The 18,610-nt window shown below is 33.9% G+C and overlaps 1 protein-coding gene across 2 annotated transcripts in view; it reads left to right on the top strand.

Moving 5' to 3' along the window:
- Positions 1–1,035: 1,035 nt before the first annotated feature.
- LOC106661822 (protein SERAC1) overlaps positions 1,036–18,610 on the top strand; it is a 31,943-nt gene continuing 14,368 nt past the window's right edge. Inside the window, exon 1 of one of the 2 annotated variants that reach the window (XM_014385491.2) lies at positions 1,036–1,145. In XM_014385491.2, the coding sequence (XP_014240977.1) occupies positions 1,129–1,145 (17 nt within the window). In that variant the 5' untranslated portion in view covers positions 1,036–1,128. The remainder of the gene's footprint in view (positions 1,146–18,610) is intronic. The other variant, XM_014385492.2, reaches the window with a different exon arrangement.

Below are 18,610 nucleotides of genomic sequence, written 5' to 3' on the forward strand. Positions count from 1 at the left end.
ATGCGTTGATTTTTTTCTTCTTCTCGTTCTTCAATTTTTTATTACACGAGAACAAACCAAATATGTTTGTTATGTGTTAAATACGCTGGTGCAACATGGCGTTTGAACTTCAGCAACGAGACATTTACAGATTTACTGGCTCATGCACATCTTAAATCTAATTTTTGGAAATTCACAGGGTGTGAAAAAATTTCAGCCTTTTTCCAAATATACAAACAATCAAATTACAAATTAACGAAGCATTTACAGATTTGCTGGCTTACGCGTTTATTAAATCTAATTTTTGGAAATTCACAGGGCGTGAAAAAATTTCAGCCTTTTTTCAAATATACAAACAATCGAATTACAAATTAACGAGACATTTACAGATTTGCTGGCTTATGAATTTATTAAATCTAATTTTTGGAAATTCATAGGGCGTGAAAAAATTTCAGCCTTTTTCCAAATATACAAACAATCGAATTACAAATTAATTTCATTGTATGTCTGATCGTAATAAAAGATCGAAGAGTAGCGCGGACACGGCAGGAAGAAGATTGAGATTTTTCCACTTCCTTTGAATTTGTTTAAACCTAATATTTTCTACCTTGTTAGAAAAGTACCACGCTTATATTTTACCTAATTATAACTATGTAAATAAATAAACCCATGAACAATTCACAGTCATTTATAATTGTTTACATAGCAACGATGTGGTTTTGGTGTCATGAATTGTCTAAAGTTCACATTGAATCCTCGCCATACTCATAAGCAGAACTGCATATTGTCGTGTTCTTCTATGTTTGATAAAAAAAATCACTTGCAAATACCGTATAATCCGGTATTGAAGACTTCAGCAATATAATACATTCTCCTGTTTATCCTCCAATCTCCTTGTGTAATATTTTCCCTCTTATTTTAAATTTTCGAAGCTTTTGATATGGGGTAAGAGGTAAAAAAAAACAAAGAGAACAATAAAAGCCTTGATTTAAATAAAAACGGAAGCGGGCGTTTGACACGCATGCGCTTCCCCCCTGGCAGATCGGCAGCGGTGGAGGGCTTATCCTGATTCCCGGCCCAGTCAGACATGAACGTCGACCATCGGAGGGTATCCTGACCGGTCGGATATGTTTGCCAGGTGCCACCAGTATGGGGACAACTCTTAAGTAAGTCAATAAGCCCTTGGTTAAGAAATTGCGAAAAAATCAGGGCGGTTTACCAATTTTTGACGATTTGAGAGTGGACGAAAAGAGACGATTGACCGGCTCAGTGCTGTCTTCATAGATTCATCTATGACAATCAACACACGATTTTTACATTATTGACAAAAATGACATTCCAATTTTTCTAACTTTACTTGAAATCAATTGTCATAAAAGAAATCATTTTATATTCACTATTGTTCAACATTCTCGTACGAATTATTTACTTTTTTTTTATTTACCTAAATAATTTTTATAGTATTTTTTAAAATTACATACATTATAATGAATGTATTAATATATTATTGCATTTATCTCTATGCTTAAATATGGCTTTATCGTCTATATGCTTGTATGTAAATTGCATTCGTCCAATTTTTTGAAATTTGGCAATTCTCGCCTTTTTTGAAATTCCCGCCGATTATCTTTCTCTAGATATATGCCTATCTACAGTTTTTAAATTTGTAAGTCGTTAAATCGTTAAATATCTAAATCGTTTTTAAATTTATTTGGACTTTTTTCTCGAACGGTGATTTTTTTGTCTTATGATTCTTTGCGGTTTTATCTAGTAAAAGATTAAAAAATGCACGATTGAAATAAATTCTGCAGTGCTCTGCTAGATCATTGAAAGACAGGTGCATATAATTTATCATTAGAAAAAATATATTTTGCAGGGAAAACTATTTCTCGCTCACTCCATCCGGGAACCGGTTAAATAATAAATTAGATATTTCCATACACCTTAAATAAATATATAATATTTGTGCGAATACTTGGGATATATTTTTCTCCTTTGAACAATTAGGTAGCCATTACATAAATATAATCAATATATTTGTGTATTGATATAAAAGATTAATTATTGCAAGATTTCCATGCTTTATGGCATTGTTTAGCACGGATTTGTCATTGAAATCGATAAAAAAAAAGATTTATCAAATAATCAAACAATCTCCTTATCTAACCTTTTAAGTATGTTGTGAAGTAATTTCATATAATTAATTATATCTTTGATATTGATTTTCAACAATTACTTCTTGTTTAGATTCAACATGGGAATTTATCAGACGATGTGCATTTTCCATTTTGTTTTACAGATTTTGTACAATTATTTGCGAATAAATCTTGATTTTTTGTTTTCTAAAGAATAATATTCTTGAGCGGTTTGTAATTGACATTGGGCAAGCATTCCATTTGAATTTCGCGCAAATAAACCGCTATTATCAAATCCTGCTTGTTTCGACCGATACGAGTCAATGGGAAAGCTTTATAAAGTTGATTTATGTATTTCCAGTTTCGATTAATTCGTCCTTCCAGTCTATCTAGGTGCGAAAGGGACACAACGTAAGACCACACCTATTATAAACAACAATTTTATTAAATTTTATCTAGCGCAAAAATCACGCTGGCATTCTTGAACGAAAAGAAAAAAAGAGCGATATTTCGAAATATCGGCGAGTCAAAGCGATCAAAGTGATATCACTGACCAAAACGGTACTCAGAAGTGCTATTCTCTTTCGATTGTGTAACGTTTCGAGCACCAAGGATTGAATTTTAACCTTTTTTTATCACTGTACATGAAAAAAACGCTCTTACGAATGATTTATTGCAATAAATATGAGTCATTATTATGATATATTGACTGTCCTCTTATCAATTTAAAAAAAGTGCAATATTCATGGAACGTCAAAATAAATAATTTATCTATTCCGAGATCGTGAGCTTTTTGTATTCAATATAAGATTAAAAATAATAATTATAATGTTAATAGTAACAAAATTATCTCTGTCTTTTAAACAATCCTCTTTAAATGGAATCAGATTCAATTTTACCCCTCAACAATTTTTATCACGTTTATCACTCTTTTCGAAATTACAAAAAAACTCCAATTTCGACGTTGAAACGTCCAAAAAAAATTTTTTTTGAAAGAATTTTAAATCTAATTTTTTCCTTCTCTGTAGTTACAATTGCCTAATTGGCAGGGGGAAATGAAAAAATAAAATGTAATTATACTAAGTATGTACTACTATAAGTACAGACATATTTATTTATTCGTACTGATTGTTATCAGTAGAGTAATACCGCCTGACAGTCATAAACTGACATACTGAACAGTCAAGGAGTACAATTCACAGCATCACCAAGTTTACCCCAGCCTTATTATTTGGGCAACGAACAAAGATGTACCTTCAATTCTTAAGTTCAGAAAAAATATGAATTAGGTCGATACTGAGGAAGCAGTATACAATTCTCTCCGAATAATTGAAAAAGAAAATAAAACGGAGGATTGATAAGAAGAGTACGAATTTCAAGAAAATACTCTACTTAGAGAATTGCAATAAATAAAACAGGAACAAATTACACAAAATCAGAACTGACATTCATTTCATATATTAAGAAAGGTAACAATTAAATCTATGAAATCGACTATGGAAGAAGACGTAAAGAAACGACGTTAATTCATACAAATGATGGTTCAAATGGTTCGAAAGAAATTCTGCTGCTTTAGAAAAGGCTCTAAAATTGTACAATTTAAGAAAAAGTTTCCTTTGGTCATCAGTTTAACAGTTATTGTTCGAATGTTAGTTATCAACTCAGTAGTTCTAGCGAACAGGGTTTAACACAGACTCAAAAGACCGCATCTTTTTAACTAATAGCCCTAACAATGCTTTTATGATAACTGAATAGACTTTTAACTAATCTACATCTAAATTGTTGATTTTTACACTTGAACATTACATAAACTTATCTTACCAAAAATAAAAAAACAGAAAAAGTGACAAAGGAACAGAGGCAGAGACCAAGGGATTGATTGATAGCGTTTTTGGTGCCACGCAGAATTAGGTTTCTTGGACCTATCATACATCCAACGTGTGTTATAATTTACGTATAAACGTTATAATACAAAAGACATTCAATAATCTGCTTTATATAACAATAAAAATGATCCTTTAGCCTCCTAGTAAATTACACGTTAATTACGTAAAAACTAACATTATTATTTACAATCGGAACGTAGTAGTAAATAACAAAAAACAGTAAAAAAACAAAAAACAAAATTTGTGAGAAAAAATTACAATTAATTTTAAATGAAGAAAGAGAGAGAGAGAGAGAGAGAGAGAGAGAGAGAGAGAGAGAGAGAGAGAGATTAGAGAGAAGGTGTAAATATATGTAGAGGGAGCAAAACAGAAATATTCACATATAGATAAATAGAGAAACGAAGAGGTTGATGGAGAAATATAGACAGTTAGCTAAGAAAGAGAGAAAAAGAAAAATTAGATATGAATAAACTGATAGAGAGAAAGAGCATGATTCAAAAAGAAAACGTTAGATTGAGAGAGAGGAAGAATGGAAAAGTAGATAGAAATACAGAAGCAGAGATAGAGAGCAAGAGACCAAAGAAAAGTAAAAGAGAAAGAAAAAAGAGATAGTAACAGATAGACGGAAATAGAGAGCAAGAGACCAAAAAGTGAGCGAGAGAAAAAAGAAAAAATATAGAAACAGAGAGGCAGAAATTGAGAGCAAGAGAAAAAAAAAAAAGAGAGAGAGAGAGAGAGAGAGAGAGAGAGAGAGAGACAGAATGAAAAAATAGATAGAAATAGAGGAGCAGAGGTAAAGAGCAAGAGACCAAAGCAAAGAGAAAGAAAAAAAGAGATAGAAACAGAGACGGAAATAAAGAGCAAGAGACAAAAAGAGAGCGAGAGAAAAAAGAAAAAATATAGAAACAGAGAGGCAAAAATTGAGAGAGAGCAAGAGACCAAAGAAAAGAGAAAGAGAAAGAAAAAAGAGATAGAAACATAGAAACCGAAATAAAGAGCAAAAGACCAAAAAGAGAGCGAGAAAAAAAGAAAAAATATAGAAACTGAGAGGCAGAAATTGAGAAGAGCAACAAGAGAAAGAAAAAAGGATAGAGAGAGAGTGAGGGAGAGAGAGCGATTGAATGGGAATGTGGAAGGGTGCGAGATTCATATGCATGTTGTTTTTATGTATCTTAATTATCATTCCCCTATTAAATACTTTCTTCTACGCATAATTTCCATTAACAAATATAGGCGTGCATGAAATTCTTTTACCGGAATGCTATAATGGATTGAAAAATAATTAGTTGTTCTAATACTACATTAAAATACAGCTTAACAAACTTTTTGGATCACATACTCAGGGCAGCATCGTGCTTACCAATTTAAAATACCGCGGTCACCGCGAGGGTTTATTTTATTTATTTTCTAATAATAACCGTTTAATCCGAATTGTTGGAACCCTGTGAAAAAACTCAATTGGCGATAGGAGACAAGCTAATTATTTCATATTTAGATAAATCATCCTATTCTGATATTGTCTTCCCTTTATCTATTATTATTCAATCTTTTATAAAAAACAGGCCAGTCTTTACGAGTTTTCGTTAAGCACGTTTTAATATATATCAGGAGACATTATCCGGGTCACGTGAAACACCATTTTATACAGGTTGTTGCAGGTGGTTGAGAGAAAATGCAGTTTGCAACTAGTGACCATCTATGGATCAACTTTCGCCTGTTATTAGTTTAACGCTGTTTTGTATTGAAAGTAACTTAACCAAAATTAACTCGAAACTATCTCCTAACCCGCTAAAATATGGCTTATTTTGCTAAATTTTGACTATGTTCGTACGGTGCGAGAAAATCTCGCCCCGACTGCGGTGGGAATCTACGATCAAATCGTACTTTTTCTCAATTCTATCCATTGCGTCATTTTTTTTTTTTGTGTTACGGTTTTGTGTCAACCGCTTGATTGGTAAAGTGGTTATACAATTATTTGGCCGCGTACAAAAAAATAATACCAAAATTACGGTCTGGTGGGCGTCATCCATTCTTACCGCAAGGAACCAGTCGGCCTGGAAAGTCGAGTAGTCGTTTTTGAAAAAAGGTTTGCTCTTCAAATAGACCACATATCAATAGACATCTAAAATGCAAAATAAAATAAAGGTTAATTTTAAAATATAAAAAAATATCATATATCATGAGTAAACGAAAAATCAAGAGACAACAAAGAATAGTTTAAACAAAATATGTCAAATTTTAATATTTTCCGGGTACGATGATAATTATATTCTAGTTTACATATCGGAGTTATCTACTTCTTGTGAGAATAAATAATTAACTTTAACTATTTAATAACTTAAAGCAGAACAGACATGTCAAGTTTTTGTCTAAAATAAAATTCCTAGATCACTAAATATAATAGATTATATATCGAAAAAATACTGATAATTTGTGAATATAAAAATACTAATATTAAACAAGAAGGTTATGTATTGAATCGAATAGATTACACGACATTTGAAAAATGACAAAAGGAGGGAAAATTCAAAAGGTGGGTTGAGATGAGCGTTGGTGTCCGAGTGGATCGAAGTCACGATAGCTCAAGTGGTATTTAGTCGAAGGTCGTGGGTTCGAATCCCGCTCGTGACACTGACTTTTTCATCTGAACCAATACCTTACATAAAGATTAATTAATTGAAAGAGTTTATTGTAACTATTTTGTAAACCTACATTTATTAACTTTTGTTAAAAATAAAATGTATTCTTCTTCTGTATACAATCAGAATAATAAAACATTTTGAAAACATCATTTCGGTCAAAAATCTTGTTTCGTAGATAAAGATAGTCGGTTGATAAAGCTGAGGACGTTTGTATAAAGGGAGATCAAATAAATTAGATAACGAGTCGAAGAACCTTTCCCCGAACCGTTTTCGCACGAGAGATTAAAAATTAATTAGAGAATTAATAATTTGTGTATCTTCTGCCGAGATTTCGGGTATTTAAACAGGGGAATTATGCCAAAGAGGGGAACGACGACGGATCCCAGTGTTATTTCTAGTTCTGATAAATGTTTCCGTTGACTGAGAAAAAGAAAACTCTCGCCTGTTAAAAGCCGATTTTAATAATTTATCAAGATTTTTAAATGATTGAAATCGCGGTTAACTTGTTGCACGCTGTTGCCGGTGGAAGTTAACTCGCCACCAACCCCTTGTCGCCAGGGGGCATCGATCTTATCAACGATTCTATATTTAAACTTTAAATTGAATTAAGCCAAATTATCTGCCTTCCTCTAGTGAATTCCTTGCTCTGCAGTTTGAAAAACTGACAAAGTCTGTACCAAGATAAATGAAAGTATAAAAGACTCAAATGTTTGTTTGCATAAAATTCAGCAGCATTTTTTTTTTTTTTTAATGTTGCATCTGTCTAATCTTGGCACCTTTCGCACATACCTTTGCAGTATACAAGACATTCTAAAATGCTAATATAGTTGTACTACACACAAAACACAATTAGAACCATTGCAACATTTTCAAAAACCACAACGATTTCAAACGAACTCAAATATTTCTTGCCAAAGGTCATTCACTTATTTGATTAGCATTAAACGTTAAATTCACTAATTTCGTGGTCCGCTTGACCAATTAATACATTACAATTGATTAAGGTTTTTAGTTGAGATGAAAAAAAGTCAATGGCACGAGCGGGATTCGAACCCACGATCTTCGGCTAGATACGCCGCTGCTCTACCACTTGAGCTATCGTGACCTCGATCCACTCGGACATCAACTTCCTATCTCAACTGGAACCTCAAACTCATAAGGTGGGGTTGAGATAGGAAGTTGATGTCCGAGTGGATCGAGGTCACGATAGCTCAAGTGGTAGAGCAGCGGCGCATCTAGCCGAAGATCGTGGGTTCGAATCCCGCTCGTACCACTGACTTTTTTTCATCTCAACTAAAAACCTTAATCAATTGTAATGCATTTAAACGATAAATTCAACAATAAATTCAACAAAATGAAGGTAGTTGTAATATACAATAAATACATACAATAATATAAAAACACAAAACAAACAAAAACAACAAAAAACACAAAAACACACACACAAACACATACACTTTTTCTGTTGTTCTTTTTCTTGTTTCTCTCTCTCTCTCTCTCTCTCTCTCTCTCTCTCTCTATTACTTCTTTTTTCTTATATTTTCATCGGTTACTCTCGTCACATATTCTCTTTTTTTCTGTTTCGCTCTCTTTCTCTTCCTTATTCTCTCTCTCTCTTTCTATATATATAGAGAGAGAACATGAGAAGAGTAAGAGAGAAAATTTTTCTCATTTTTCTCTCTTAATCTTCTCATGTTCTCTTTTTTCTGCTTCGGCCTCTTTCTCTTTCTCATTCTCTCTTATTTATTTTCTTTCACATATTTTTTTCATTTGTCCCGCTCTCTTCCCTTTTTCTTTTTTTTCTGCCTCGTTCTCTTTTATTGCCTTTGTTTATCGTATTTTTCATTTTTGCCGTTCTCTCTTCTCATTTTCTCTTTTTTCTGCCTCGCTCTCTTTCTATTTCTTTCGCTCTCTCTCTCTTATTTCCTCTATCTTTCCCATTCTTTATCATATTTTTCATTTTTGCCGTTCTCCCTTCTCATTTTCTCTTTTGTCTGCCTCTCTCTCTTTTATTGTCTTTCTTTATCGTATTTTTCATTTTTCCCGCTCTCTCTTCTCATTTTTCTTTTTTTGCCTCGCTCTCTTTCTTCTCTTTCTTTCGCTCCCTCTTATTTCCTTTATCTTTTCCTCTCGTTATCATATTTTTCATTTTTGCCGCTCTCTCTTCTCATTTTCTCTTTTTTCTGCCTCGCTCTCTTTCTTTTTCTTTCGCTCTCTCTCTTATTTCCTCTATCTTTTCCATTCTTTATCATATTTTTCATTTTTGCCGTTCTCCCTTCTCATTTTTTCTTTTTTTTGCCTCGCTCTCTTTCTTCTCTTTCTTTCGCTCCCTCTTATTTCCTTTATCTTTTCCTCTCGTTATCATATTTTTCATTTTTGCCGCTCTCTCTTCTCATTTTCTCTTTTTTCTGCCTCGCTCTCTTTCTTTTTCTTTCGCTCTCTCTCTTATTTCCTCTATCTTTTCCATTCTTTATCATATTTTTCATTTTTGCCGTTCTCCCTTCTCATTTTTTCTTTTTTTTGCCTCGCTCTCTTTCTTCTCTTTCTTTCGCTCCCTCTTATTTCCTTTATCTTTTCTTCTCGTTATCATATTTTTCATTTTTGCCGCTCTCTCTTCTCATTTTCTCTTTTTTCTGCCTCGCTCTCTTTCTTTCGCTCTCTCTTATTTCTTTTCTTTCTCATATTTTTCATTTTTCTCTCCCGTCCAATTTCTCTTTCTATCTCTCACTCACTCTATCATGCACACAAACATACGTGCTATCCATAAAATACATACACCATCCATGAAAAACAATGCTTCTCAATTGACAGCATCATTCTGCGACTTACTTCGACGATTTCCAAGGCGTTTTTCTAGCTTTTGTAACACATGGCAAATAGAATAGTTGCTCTCAACCTATTACTATTAAGATTAGATGAATGAAAGTTCCTTTCGGAATATTCGACCTTGCTTTTGACCCCACCTCGTCTTGTGACGATATTTACTCGTTGGCTTTCGAAATCGCTACAAGCCGAGCGTCGCGTTGAGTGGAGAAATAAAAAATATAAAAGTTGTTCTATTTATTTTTTTATTTTTCCGTTTTTAATTTGATATAAAGAATATATAATCAAAATGATATGGGCGTCAACAATGGTTGAGATGATTCCTCATTCCCTGCTAATCTTCCTTTCTTAACAAATACTATCGCAAAGATAATATGTTAACTTTTTGTTTAAAAATAAGGATTTCCATCGATAAAAGTTCTGTTATACAATGCTGTCCAATTTCATCTAAATTATTATAGTCGGCCAAAAGTACAATCGTTCCAGAAATTGTGAATAAAACAGGTTGATCTGAATTTTTATAATTCTACAAATGGCGATAAAATTATGTAATATTACATTATAAACAATAGGAGAATAGTTTTCCGGTAAAATTTAAAATTCTTATTTTCCCTGTTGAATTTCCTTATCATATTATAATAACTCTACTTGCTAAATCTCCGCGCTCCTTATGAGGCCAAATCTTAATTATTTTATTTTATTTTTTATTAGACGGCTTATCTAATCCGAAGACTATACATTCAACCTGAGTAACTGCTAGGAATCGGAGAGACAATCCCGTTGAGATTATATCTGATTGTATCATCAATGATAATCTTTGTTTTCTCATTTACTTTGAGCTGATATGTCAAATGACAGCTCGTTAATATCTATTTCTTTTGTTTTTTGTTAAAACGATTTATCTTGGGATTTGACCGTGTTAAAGCGAGAAGAAAGGAATCTATCTAGATTCGTCTTACTAAAAATCTTAATTAAATAGCGAAAAAATGTAATTGCTATGAAACGAAGGCTAGGTTTATTTTAGAGTTGATGGTGAGTGTGGGTCACTTATGGTAGGAACTCGTGTTGAACTTCGTCACTTCTTCGGTCATCTTCACCCTCAAACGCGTTTTTCGACATCGTGCCATCTTTAATGAAGAACTGAGAACGAGAGAGAGAGAATCAAGAATCAAGAATAAAAACGATATATGAAATTGAGTTTTTTCTGTTATTTACCCTATATATGGTTAAATTATCGTGTGGAGAGAGAGAGAGAGAGAGAGAGAGAGAGAGAGAGAGAGAGAGAGAGAGATCACCCAAAGAAATTCCAATTTTTTGTCGCTGTGTGCTTATTCGCACGTTGAAATTATTCAAACGTTATAATGTTCAACAAGTCAAAATAACTTTGTTTACTAATAGCAACACGTCATTGTCCAGTCTGAACTGACCTATTCTCAGCCGGGTAGTATTTTTTTTCAAGGCTGTGAATCAGAGTAGTTAAACTTTGACGTATACATCTGAATTAATTTAATCCATGATATCTCCAGACTAGTTATCGTTGCGCGCATTTACTAATTATATATTTATTATCTTATTTAATAAATGTGAGATAGAGTGGTGGAAGTAACTGACACAAACAACAATTTACATTCGTCGATTATCATAGTAAATGATACGATGATGCAATTTATTTATAAAATTATAACTTATCTAGTTAATATTCCTTGTGCGTTTCGAAATTATAGAGCCTCAAAGCTTATAAGTTATTCCGCGTGAGAATGGGATAGAGAGACGAAGACAGACCGAAACACAGCGAATGGGAGAAAGAAAAAATATTAGAAAAGGTGACAAAGATACAGAGACAAACAGACACCTAGGGAGATAAAGAGATACAGATAGATAGATATGAAGATAGATCAATAGTTCGATAGATGGATTGAGAGATTAGTAGGTAGATAGGTAGTTAGATAGATAGATATATAGAGATATATAGATAGATAGATAGAGGGAGAGACATAGATAGATAGAGATAGATAAGTAGAGGGAGATATATATATATAGAGAGANAGAGAGAGATAGATAGAGATAGATAGATAGATAGATAGATAGATAGATAGATAGATAGATAGATAGAGAGAGAGAGACAGAGAGAGCGAGAGAGAGAAGGAGAGAAACAGAAACAAATAGACAGAGTGAAATAAAACAAAAATATACTGCTCCACAAAAAAGTTGAAGTTTTGCCTTTTCAATAATATTGACACCGGTATTTTCTATAATTCAGGTATTTAATAAAAGATTTGGTTAGTATGAAAATAAAAATATATCTAAAAAATTTAATAAAAACAAGCAAACATTTTTGTGTGTGAACACCAAACATTGTAAAATAAACTTAAAAATCTTTAATAGGGTTTATTACTTCTTCTTGCTCTTATTCCACACTCTAATCTTCCCAGCATGCTCATAATTAAGACTTTATGATGCACTTCTTAAGGATTTTCATCCCAAATCTCAACTTTTTAAAAATGTAATATATTTATTACAATCTGTATTATTATTTACATGTTATGAGTCAAATTTGTAAATGACATGGATCATGTGTCATGAGGGAAGTTAACGTAAATCTCAACTAGCGTAACTTTCAGCGTAGGAGGGTTATTTATTCGTTTTACCCAAGATTCGAGCTCGTACTCAATGGGGTTCAACTCTGGGACACTGGGGGATTCTTAGGGATTCTTAGAGTGTAAATGTTGACATCTCAAATGTAGTGCATAACACTTGGTCTTGCATTGTCTTGCATAAACAAAAATTGCTCGCCAATAAGGAAGCAAATGGCATCGCATATTCTTTAATAATTTCTATCATGTTAATTTCTGCATTGTTAGCCTAATAAAAATTTCTAACTCCGTTCTTGCCTCCAAAGAAATGCCACTCCATAACTGAACCAACTCCGAGCGACCCTATTCCGACAATGATGCATTAGTTGTAGAGCTCTAAAGCTGTTCGATTAATCGACGTCCATCTGGTGAATGGAGAGTAAAGTGGGACTCGTCTGAAAACAAAACATTCATTCATTACAATTTCTATCCAATGTCGGGTCCCTTGCAAACTGTAAGCGATCAAGGCCACGGCCTTGGTAAGCGCTGGATTTCTATGGATCTAGGGATATTCTGAAATGGTTTAGGTTATATCGATAAAGAATAAATTTGACGTCATCAAAACCTGATATGATATCGTTAATATACACAACAAAAAAGCTGTTAATATATAAAATAATAATAATAATAATTAACAGGACCGTCGGTGGGCGCAACGGTTAAGGTGTTGAAAAGGAGCTCATCACTGTAAGGTAAAGGTCCCGGGTTCAAATCCAGCCTGCATTCGAACACGATTTATTTACATATGGGCTTTTTTTAAACACCGGCACCACGAGGGTTGATATGACCTCTGCTGTTGGGAACCTTTTAAAAAACTGAATAAAACGGTCACTGGATTTTACTTAACCCCTAGAGATCTGGATGCAAATTTTCACAACCTTCTTTATAACAAAGGTGGAAGAAAAATATAAATCGTTGGGTAAGAAATACCCAAAAGAAAACTTACAGAACTCAATAAAACGTCGATTACTATTATAAAGCAAATAATTCAATAAACAATTTAAATTAGTTTAGGTGATCCTCGGAGGATCTGACCACGGGAAGAGAGATATCCTCACCTGATTAAGAATAGGCCATGCTTTTCCTCCTTTAAGTACTGCAAATACGACTACGCCATTTAAAAGAAAATAAATTCCTTGGCAAAGGTTTTATCGCTGGCTCTACAAAGTATATATCGCATTTTGTGACTAGGAAAAAACACCTGTCATGTTTTCAAATGTACATTGACTTTTACACCACAACTAGCTCATATTTCACAAAATATTATTTAAATTTAAATAGTTGAGATCGTATGCGTGTTCAAAACAGGCAACATTTAAATGCAGAGTTAAAAGACCAAGAAATATTAACACGGTTGATATTTTGTCTGAAGACTAAGGAAAACTACAGCAATCTTAAAAATAATTTTTTTTTGTTGATTTCGGTGTGCTGTCCGCTCCCCTTTTAGCTGTTATGAAAATTTTTCTGCCCAAGTTATTGAAGCTATTTATTAGTAGTTGTTTATGAAGATTGTTTTGAATTGACCTTAGTCTACGCACAAAATACCTACCATTCTAATAAATTAATTAAAAAACCATTGTTATAATAATAATAATCTTATTGGACTAAAGGTTTATAAATCCCAGGCCCTGAAGATGATCTCAATAAAGATCGAAACGTTGGCACGATAAAGAAAATGTTTTTCTAAAACCTACGTCACACCTGACCGCATCTCACGACCTCCAAATAATCATAAAGGTTTATGTCGAAACATGCTTTTCCCGACGTCAATAAAATAAAGGTGATCTGGAGGTATGAAACTCGTTGTATTATTTGGGATTGACTCATAGCCTCAAGGCTGTTTTGGGTACTAGCTGTACAATTGGCCATACAGCAATACAAACCATGCCATCAAGATCAGAGAAATGACGAGATGCATCTTCTCGAAACTAAGCTCGATCGCGAAATCAAAATGGGGGCTGAGTCCATGGGCGCTCTCCATCACTTACAAAAGCGTATATCTGCCCATTGCCACGTACGAAGGATCAGCTTGGGGAACAAAATTGCAAAGCAGGAGTAGATGCATCCTCGAGCAGAGTCAAAGAATAGCGCTCCTGAGAACGACTAAAGCTTATAGGACAGCCCCTACACGCGCTCTTCAGGTCCTTGCTTCCGCTGCATCAATAGACATTGTCCTCCAGAGTAGAATTGCAATCCGGCAGCTAAGAGATGGAAAAGAGCCAAAAATGGTAAATTTGTATGCGTCAGATAGGGAAAGACTACGAACTGCACCTAGAAAGCAGATCCTTACAGTTTGGATAGACAACTCGTGGCAAGAAAAATGGGACAGAAGCACCAAGGGAAGGTTAACCCACGAGTTTCTACCCAGTATTGAGGACCGAGAAAAAGCAAAGTGGTTTCAACCAGATTACTGGATCACACAAATAATGACAGGTCACGGAAATTTCAACGCTTACCTGCACCGATTCCGTAGAGCTAACAGCCCACTGTGTCCCGACTGCGGAGTTGATGACAGTGTCCAACACAGACTATTCAACTGCCCCCTCCTTGAGAGTGCGAGGGAACCTCTAAAGCTCCTCTTCCGCCACACTTGGCCACCGACCCTCAACGAACTGGTTAAAGAAAAGAGGACGTTGAGGTCCTCAAGCCTGTTAGCCGAGCTATAGTCGATAAAGTACCTGACTAGTTTTTTCTTTCTTTCTTTTTTCTTTTTTTCTTCCTATGATAAGTTACTTGTTAGATCTTAACGTTTCCCTGAACTTTTAATTCCGGGCTGGTTACTCCTTGTACCCTTATTATTTATTTATTAAAATATTGTATATATATCTTTATTAGAAAATGTATTCAAAAGGATTAACCAGCAAGGGGGACCTATTAGATTAGATAAATTAATAATAAGAAAAATATTTCCCTCCTTCCTTGGGTCTACCCTTTCAGGGTAAGGTCGAAGGAAGCCGTTAAGCACAATAAGATCTCCTAAACTTGCATCCCATTTGAATTAGTTTAGTGGCCGTGGTCCGCCGGTATGGGGTCTCCCTGTGGTACGGCGGGGAGGTGGATGGGTAAAAACAAAAAAAAAGCTGTACAAGTGTAGAATCTGTGGGGATTTTAAGATCATAGAGCCACCAGCTGGGTCGAGCAAAGGCAAAACATTGAGTTGTAGAAACATTGCCTCAATGTAAGAGGATCAAATATCGTCATACGACAACTCTTAGTCGATCCCCATAAGATTTTGCTCTCACCTTTGCACATCAAACTGGAACTAGTGAAACTATTTGTCTACTAGTAGACTGTTTTCAGTCCTCCCAGTATTCCATACGATCACAAATTAGAGCAGGAATTTTTTGTAAGACAAATTCACAAATTTACGAATGACCCAGAACTTGATGCAAAATGGACGATGCCAAAAAGAGTAAACGAGGTTTAAGGTAGTAGAGGGGTTTCTGGGAAGGTAGCCATAAAGATCCTAAATATCAAATCATGAAAAATTTGTTAGACTCTTAAAGCTCTTGTATGCATCATGTGTAAATGTACTCCTACACTTACATGTGCAGTACTTTCTAAAAAATCTTAGGATTCCAGCGAAGAAACGTAGTAAAACGTTCTATCAGGGGATTAAAACGATGGAACAAAGTTACCGAGGAAGATGGAACATGATGGCAGACTATTGCTGGAATCTCAAGAGGGAATGCCAAATAAAGTTTGGGAGATAATAAACAAAAAGAAAATTTGCCGAGGAGTGAGATACATAAAACCTCGTCTTTGATTTTCGTATTTTACTTGTTATTTATATTCTGCTGTACTTTCGTTGTGTACTGTATTTAATAACTATTCTATCTCCCTATACTTCATCTTCCTCTAATCGTAGGCAACTTTTTCAAATTAGGACACTCTCATCCCGCAGAAAACAAAATATCCTCCAGAAAATCCTCCATAGGACCATCGACTGTCCAGGCCTCCTTCATTCTATTTCCTTCAATGTCCCAAATTATATCAATAGATCCTGCCATACCTTAATATGGATAAAAGCCGATTTTCTCAAGTTCACTGGAATTAACAGAATATTGAACGATGCTAATAATTCACAAATAGATTTTTTCAACTGCTCAATCTCAGATATTAAAAGACAATTTTCCGAGAAATTTTTCTAAAATTAATCGCCAGCAACCCTTTTTCTTTTTTGTATTTTTTTATATCATTTTTGTTTTAGTATTTCTTCTTAAGCAATATTATTTTTCGTTATATTTTTATATAGATTTTTTTTTTCTAAATTTTACAAATTTCTATTACCTACTATATAATAGTTAATTTAGTTTTCAATAATGCTAAGTTTAACCTGTTCTCATTATCATTAATAATATATTTGCAATTCGATTAGTTTTTTTGCAATATTTTTAGTCTAATATGTTAATATTATTAACAAAACTTATATATAATTTAATTTCAATCTATGCATATTTTTACTATTATTTTACCTTTCCTTATAAGTATTACATGGGCTCTGTTCGTTCTGTCCGTATGTAAAATAAATAAATAAATAAAAGGGGGCGTCGGCGGCCGCAAGGTTTAGTCTTTGACACGGTGCTCATCACTGTAAGGTAAAGGTCACGGGTTCGAATCCAGCAGGCCCTGCATTCAAATTAGTTTCAAAATCAGTTTTTTTAAAATTATTTAATATTTTCTTCATTGCTTCTTCCTCTTTTCCTTCATTTTTAAGCAGAAGGTATAGTACACTTCAAAAAGAAAAATATAGACTGACATATCATGAACACTTGCAAATTGACTTTTAATAAGACTTTTTCTGCACGAGAGTAGTCCTTGAGACTAAATCTTGCTTGATCAATAAATAAATCATCTATTCATTCATCCATTCTCACACTCACTCACGCACTCGGGTCATTATCTATAATTCACTCTCTCTCTCACTCGCTCACTCAATCGTGCACTCTCTCTCTCTTTCACTCACTCGCTCACTCTTTCACTCGTTCACNTCTTTCACTCACTAACTCTTGCTGTCTCTCTCTCTCTCTCTCTCTCTCTCTCTCTCTCTCTTTCACTCACTCCCTCACTCATTCTATCTCTTTCACTTACCTACTGATTTTCTTTCTCTTTCACTCTCTCTCTCTCTCTCTCTCTCTCTCTCTCTCTCTCTCTCTCTCTCTAGATTTGCAAGATTTTTAAAGAAAACGATAATTATCTATTCATTCATTCTTAATTTTTATCTTTTCAATTGCATATATGTATAATATAACCAAATAACTTGTTCCTCAAGTTATTTTCGTATTGTACAATTTAGAAAAAATCTTTACGTAATAAAAGGAAATCGTTGTCCTATTCAAAAACACTACTTCTCACTCATCGAAGAAAAAGCAATTCAAATGCTGGGTTGTGTTAAACCTACAAAACAAACCGGTTGCGAGTGTCATAATTATTGTTGAAAGGCTAAAAACTACTTTAAGCTCGTAGCCTTTTTTTAAAGCTATATCTATATTATTGATCATTTATGAGTAAAAAAAGACCATTTATCGTCAAAAACTGTGAAAAGTTTTAAAAATTGTAGCCATAGGTTTTTTTTTATCATAATTTATAAGACGTCATTATTTTCAAGGAAGGCCATTCAGTTGCATTACGAATTAATTAATTCACCTTTGAAGTTCACATTAAGCTTGCGCAAATGTTTGAATTTTTTTAAAGCTGTAATCTAAGTTTTCTATTTATTAATTTTTAATATGTTGTCTAAAGTAGTACAGTCCAAACTATGGAACTCCATAATAGAGAATCTATGTTTGAAGAAAACTTCTTTTAGTCCCAGCACTGTTAACAATGGAACTAAAAGAAGTTTTCTTCAAACACAGATTCTCTATTAATTTTTTAAAAAATTTAATAGAACTTTTCTATGAGGTCAACGGCCATGAGTAGAAAACCTCTGAGGTAACCCACCCCGCCCCAAAATTCGTTCCGGTTTTTCTTTTCCTCCTGCAATTCGCTCCAGTTCGCGGGAATAGAATCAAAATAGGTCAATAAAACTCAATAACTTTAGGGGTTTACGACGTAAGGCGAGATTATGCCCATTGCCGAAATTGGCTGAACATTCATCGAAAGTTGATATGTATCGTTAATATACAAACAAAAAATCTGTTCATATATAAAATAATAATAATAATTAACAGGGCCGTCGGTGGTCCCAACGGTTAAGGCGTTGACAAAGCGGTACTATAAGGTAAAGGTCCCGGGTGCAAATCCAGCTGAACTGCGTAGTTACATATGAACTTTTTTTAAACACTAGCGTCACGAGGGTTGATATGACCTCTGCTGGTGGGAACCCATGTAAAAAAATTAATAAAAAAGTCACCGGATTTTCCCAAATCCCTTGAGTTCTGGATGCAAATTTTTTTCACATCCTTCTCTATCACAATGGTGAAGGAAAAACTATACATCGTTGTGTAAGAAATACCCAAAAGAAAACTTACAGAATTCAATTAAACGTCGATTAATATAGTAAAGCAAATAAT

The sequence above is a fragment of the Cimex lectularius genome, unplaced genomic scaffold, assembly GCF_000648675.2.
Source record: "Cimex lectularius strain Harlan isolate CLEC.00 unplaced genomic scaffold, Clec_2.1 scaffold312, whole genome shotgun sequence".
NCBI classification, from domain to species: domain Eukaryota; kingdom Metazoa; phylum Arthropoda; class Insecta; order Hemiptera; family Cimicidae; genus Cimex; species Cimex lectularius.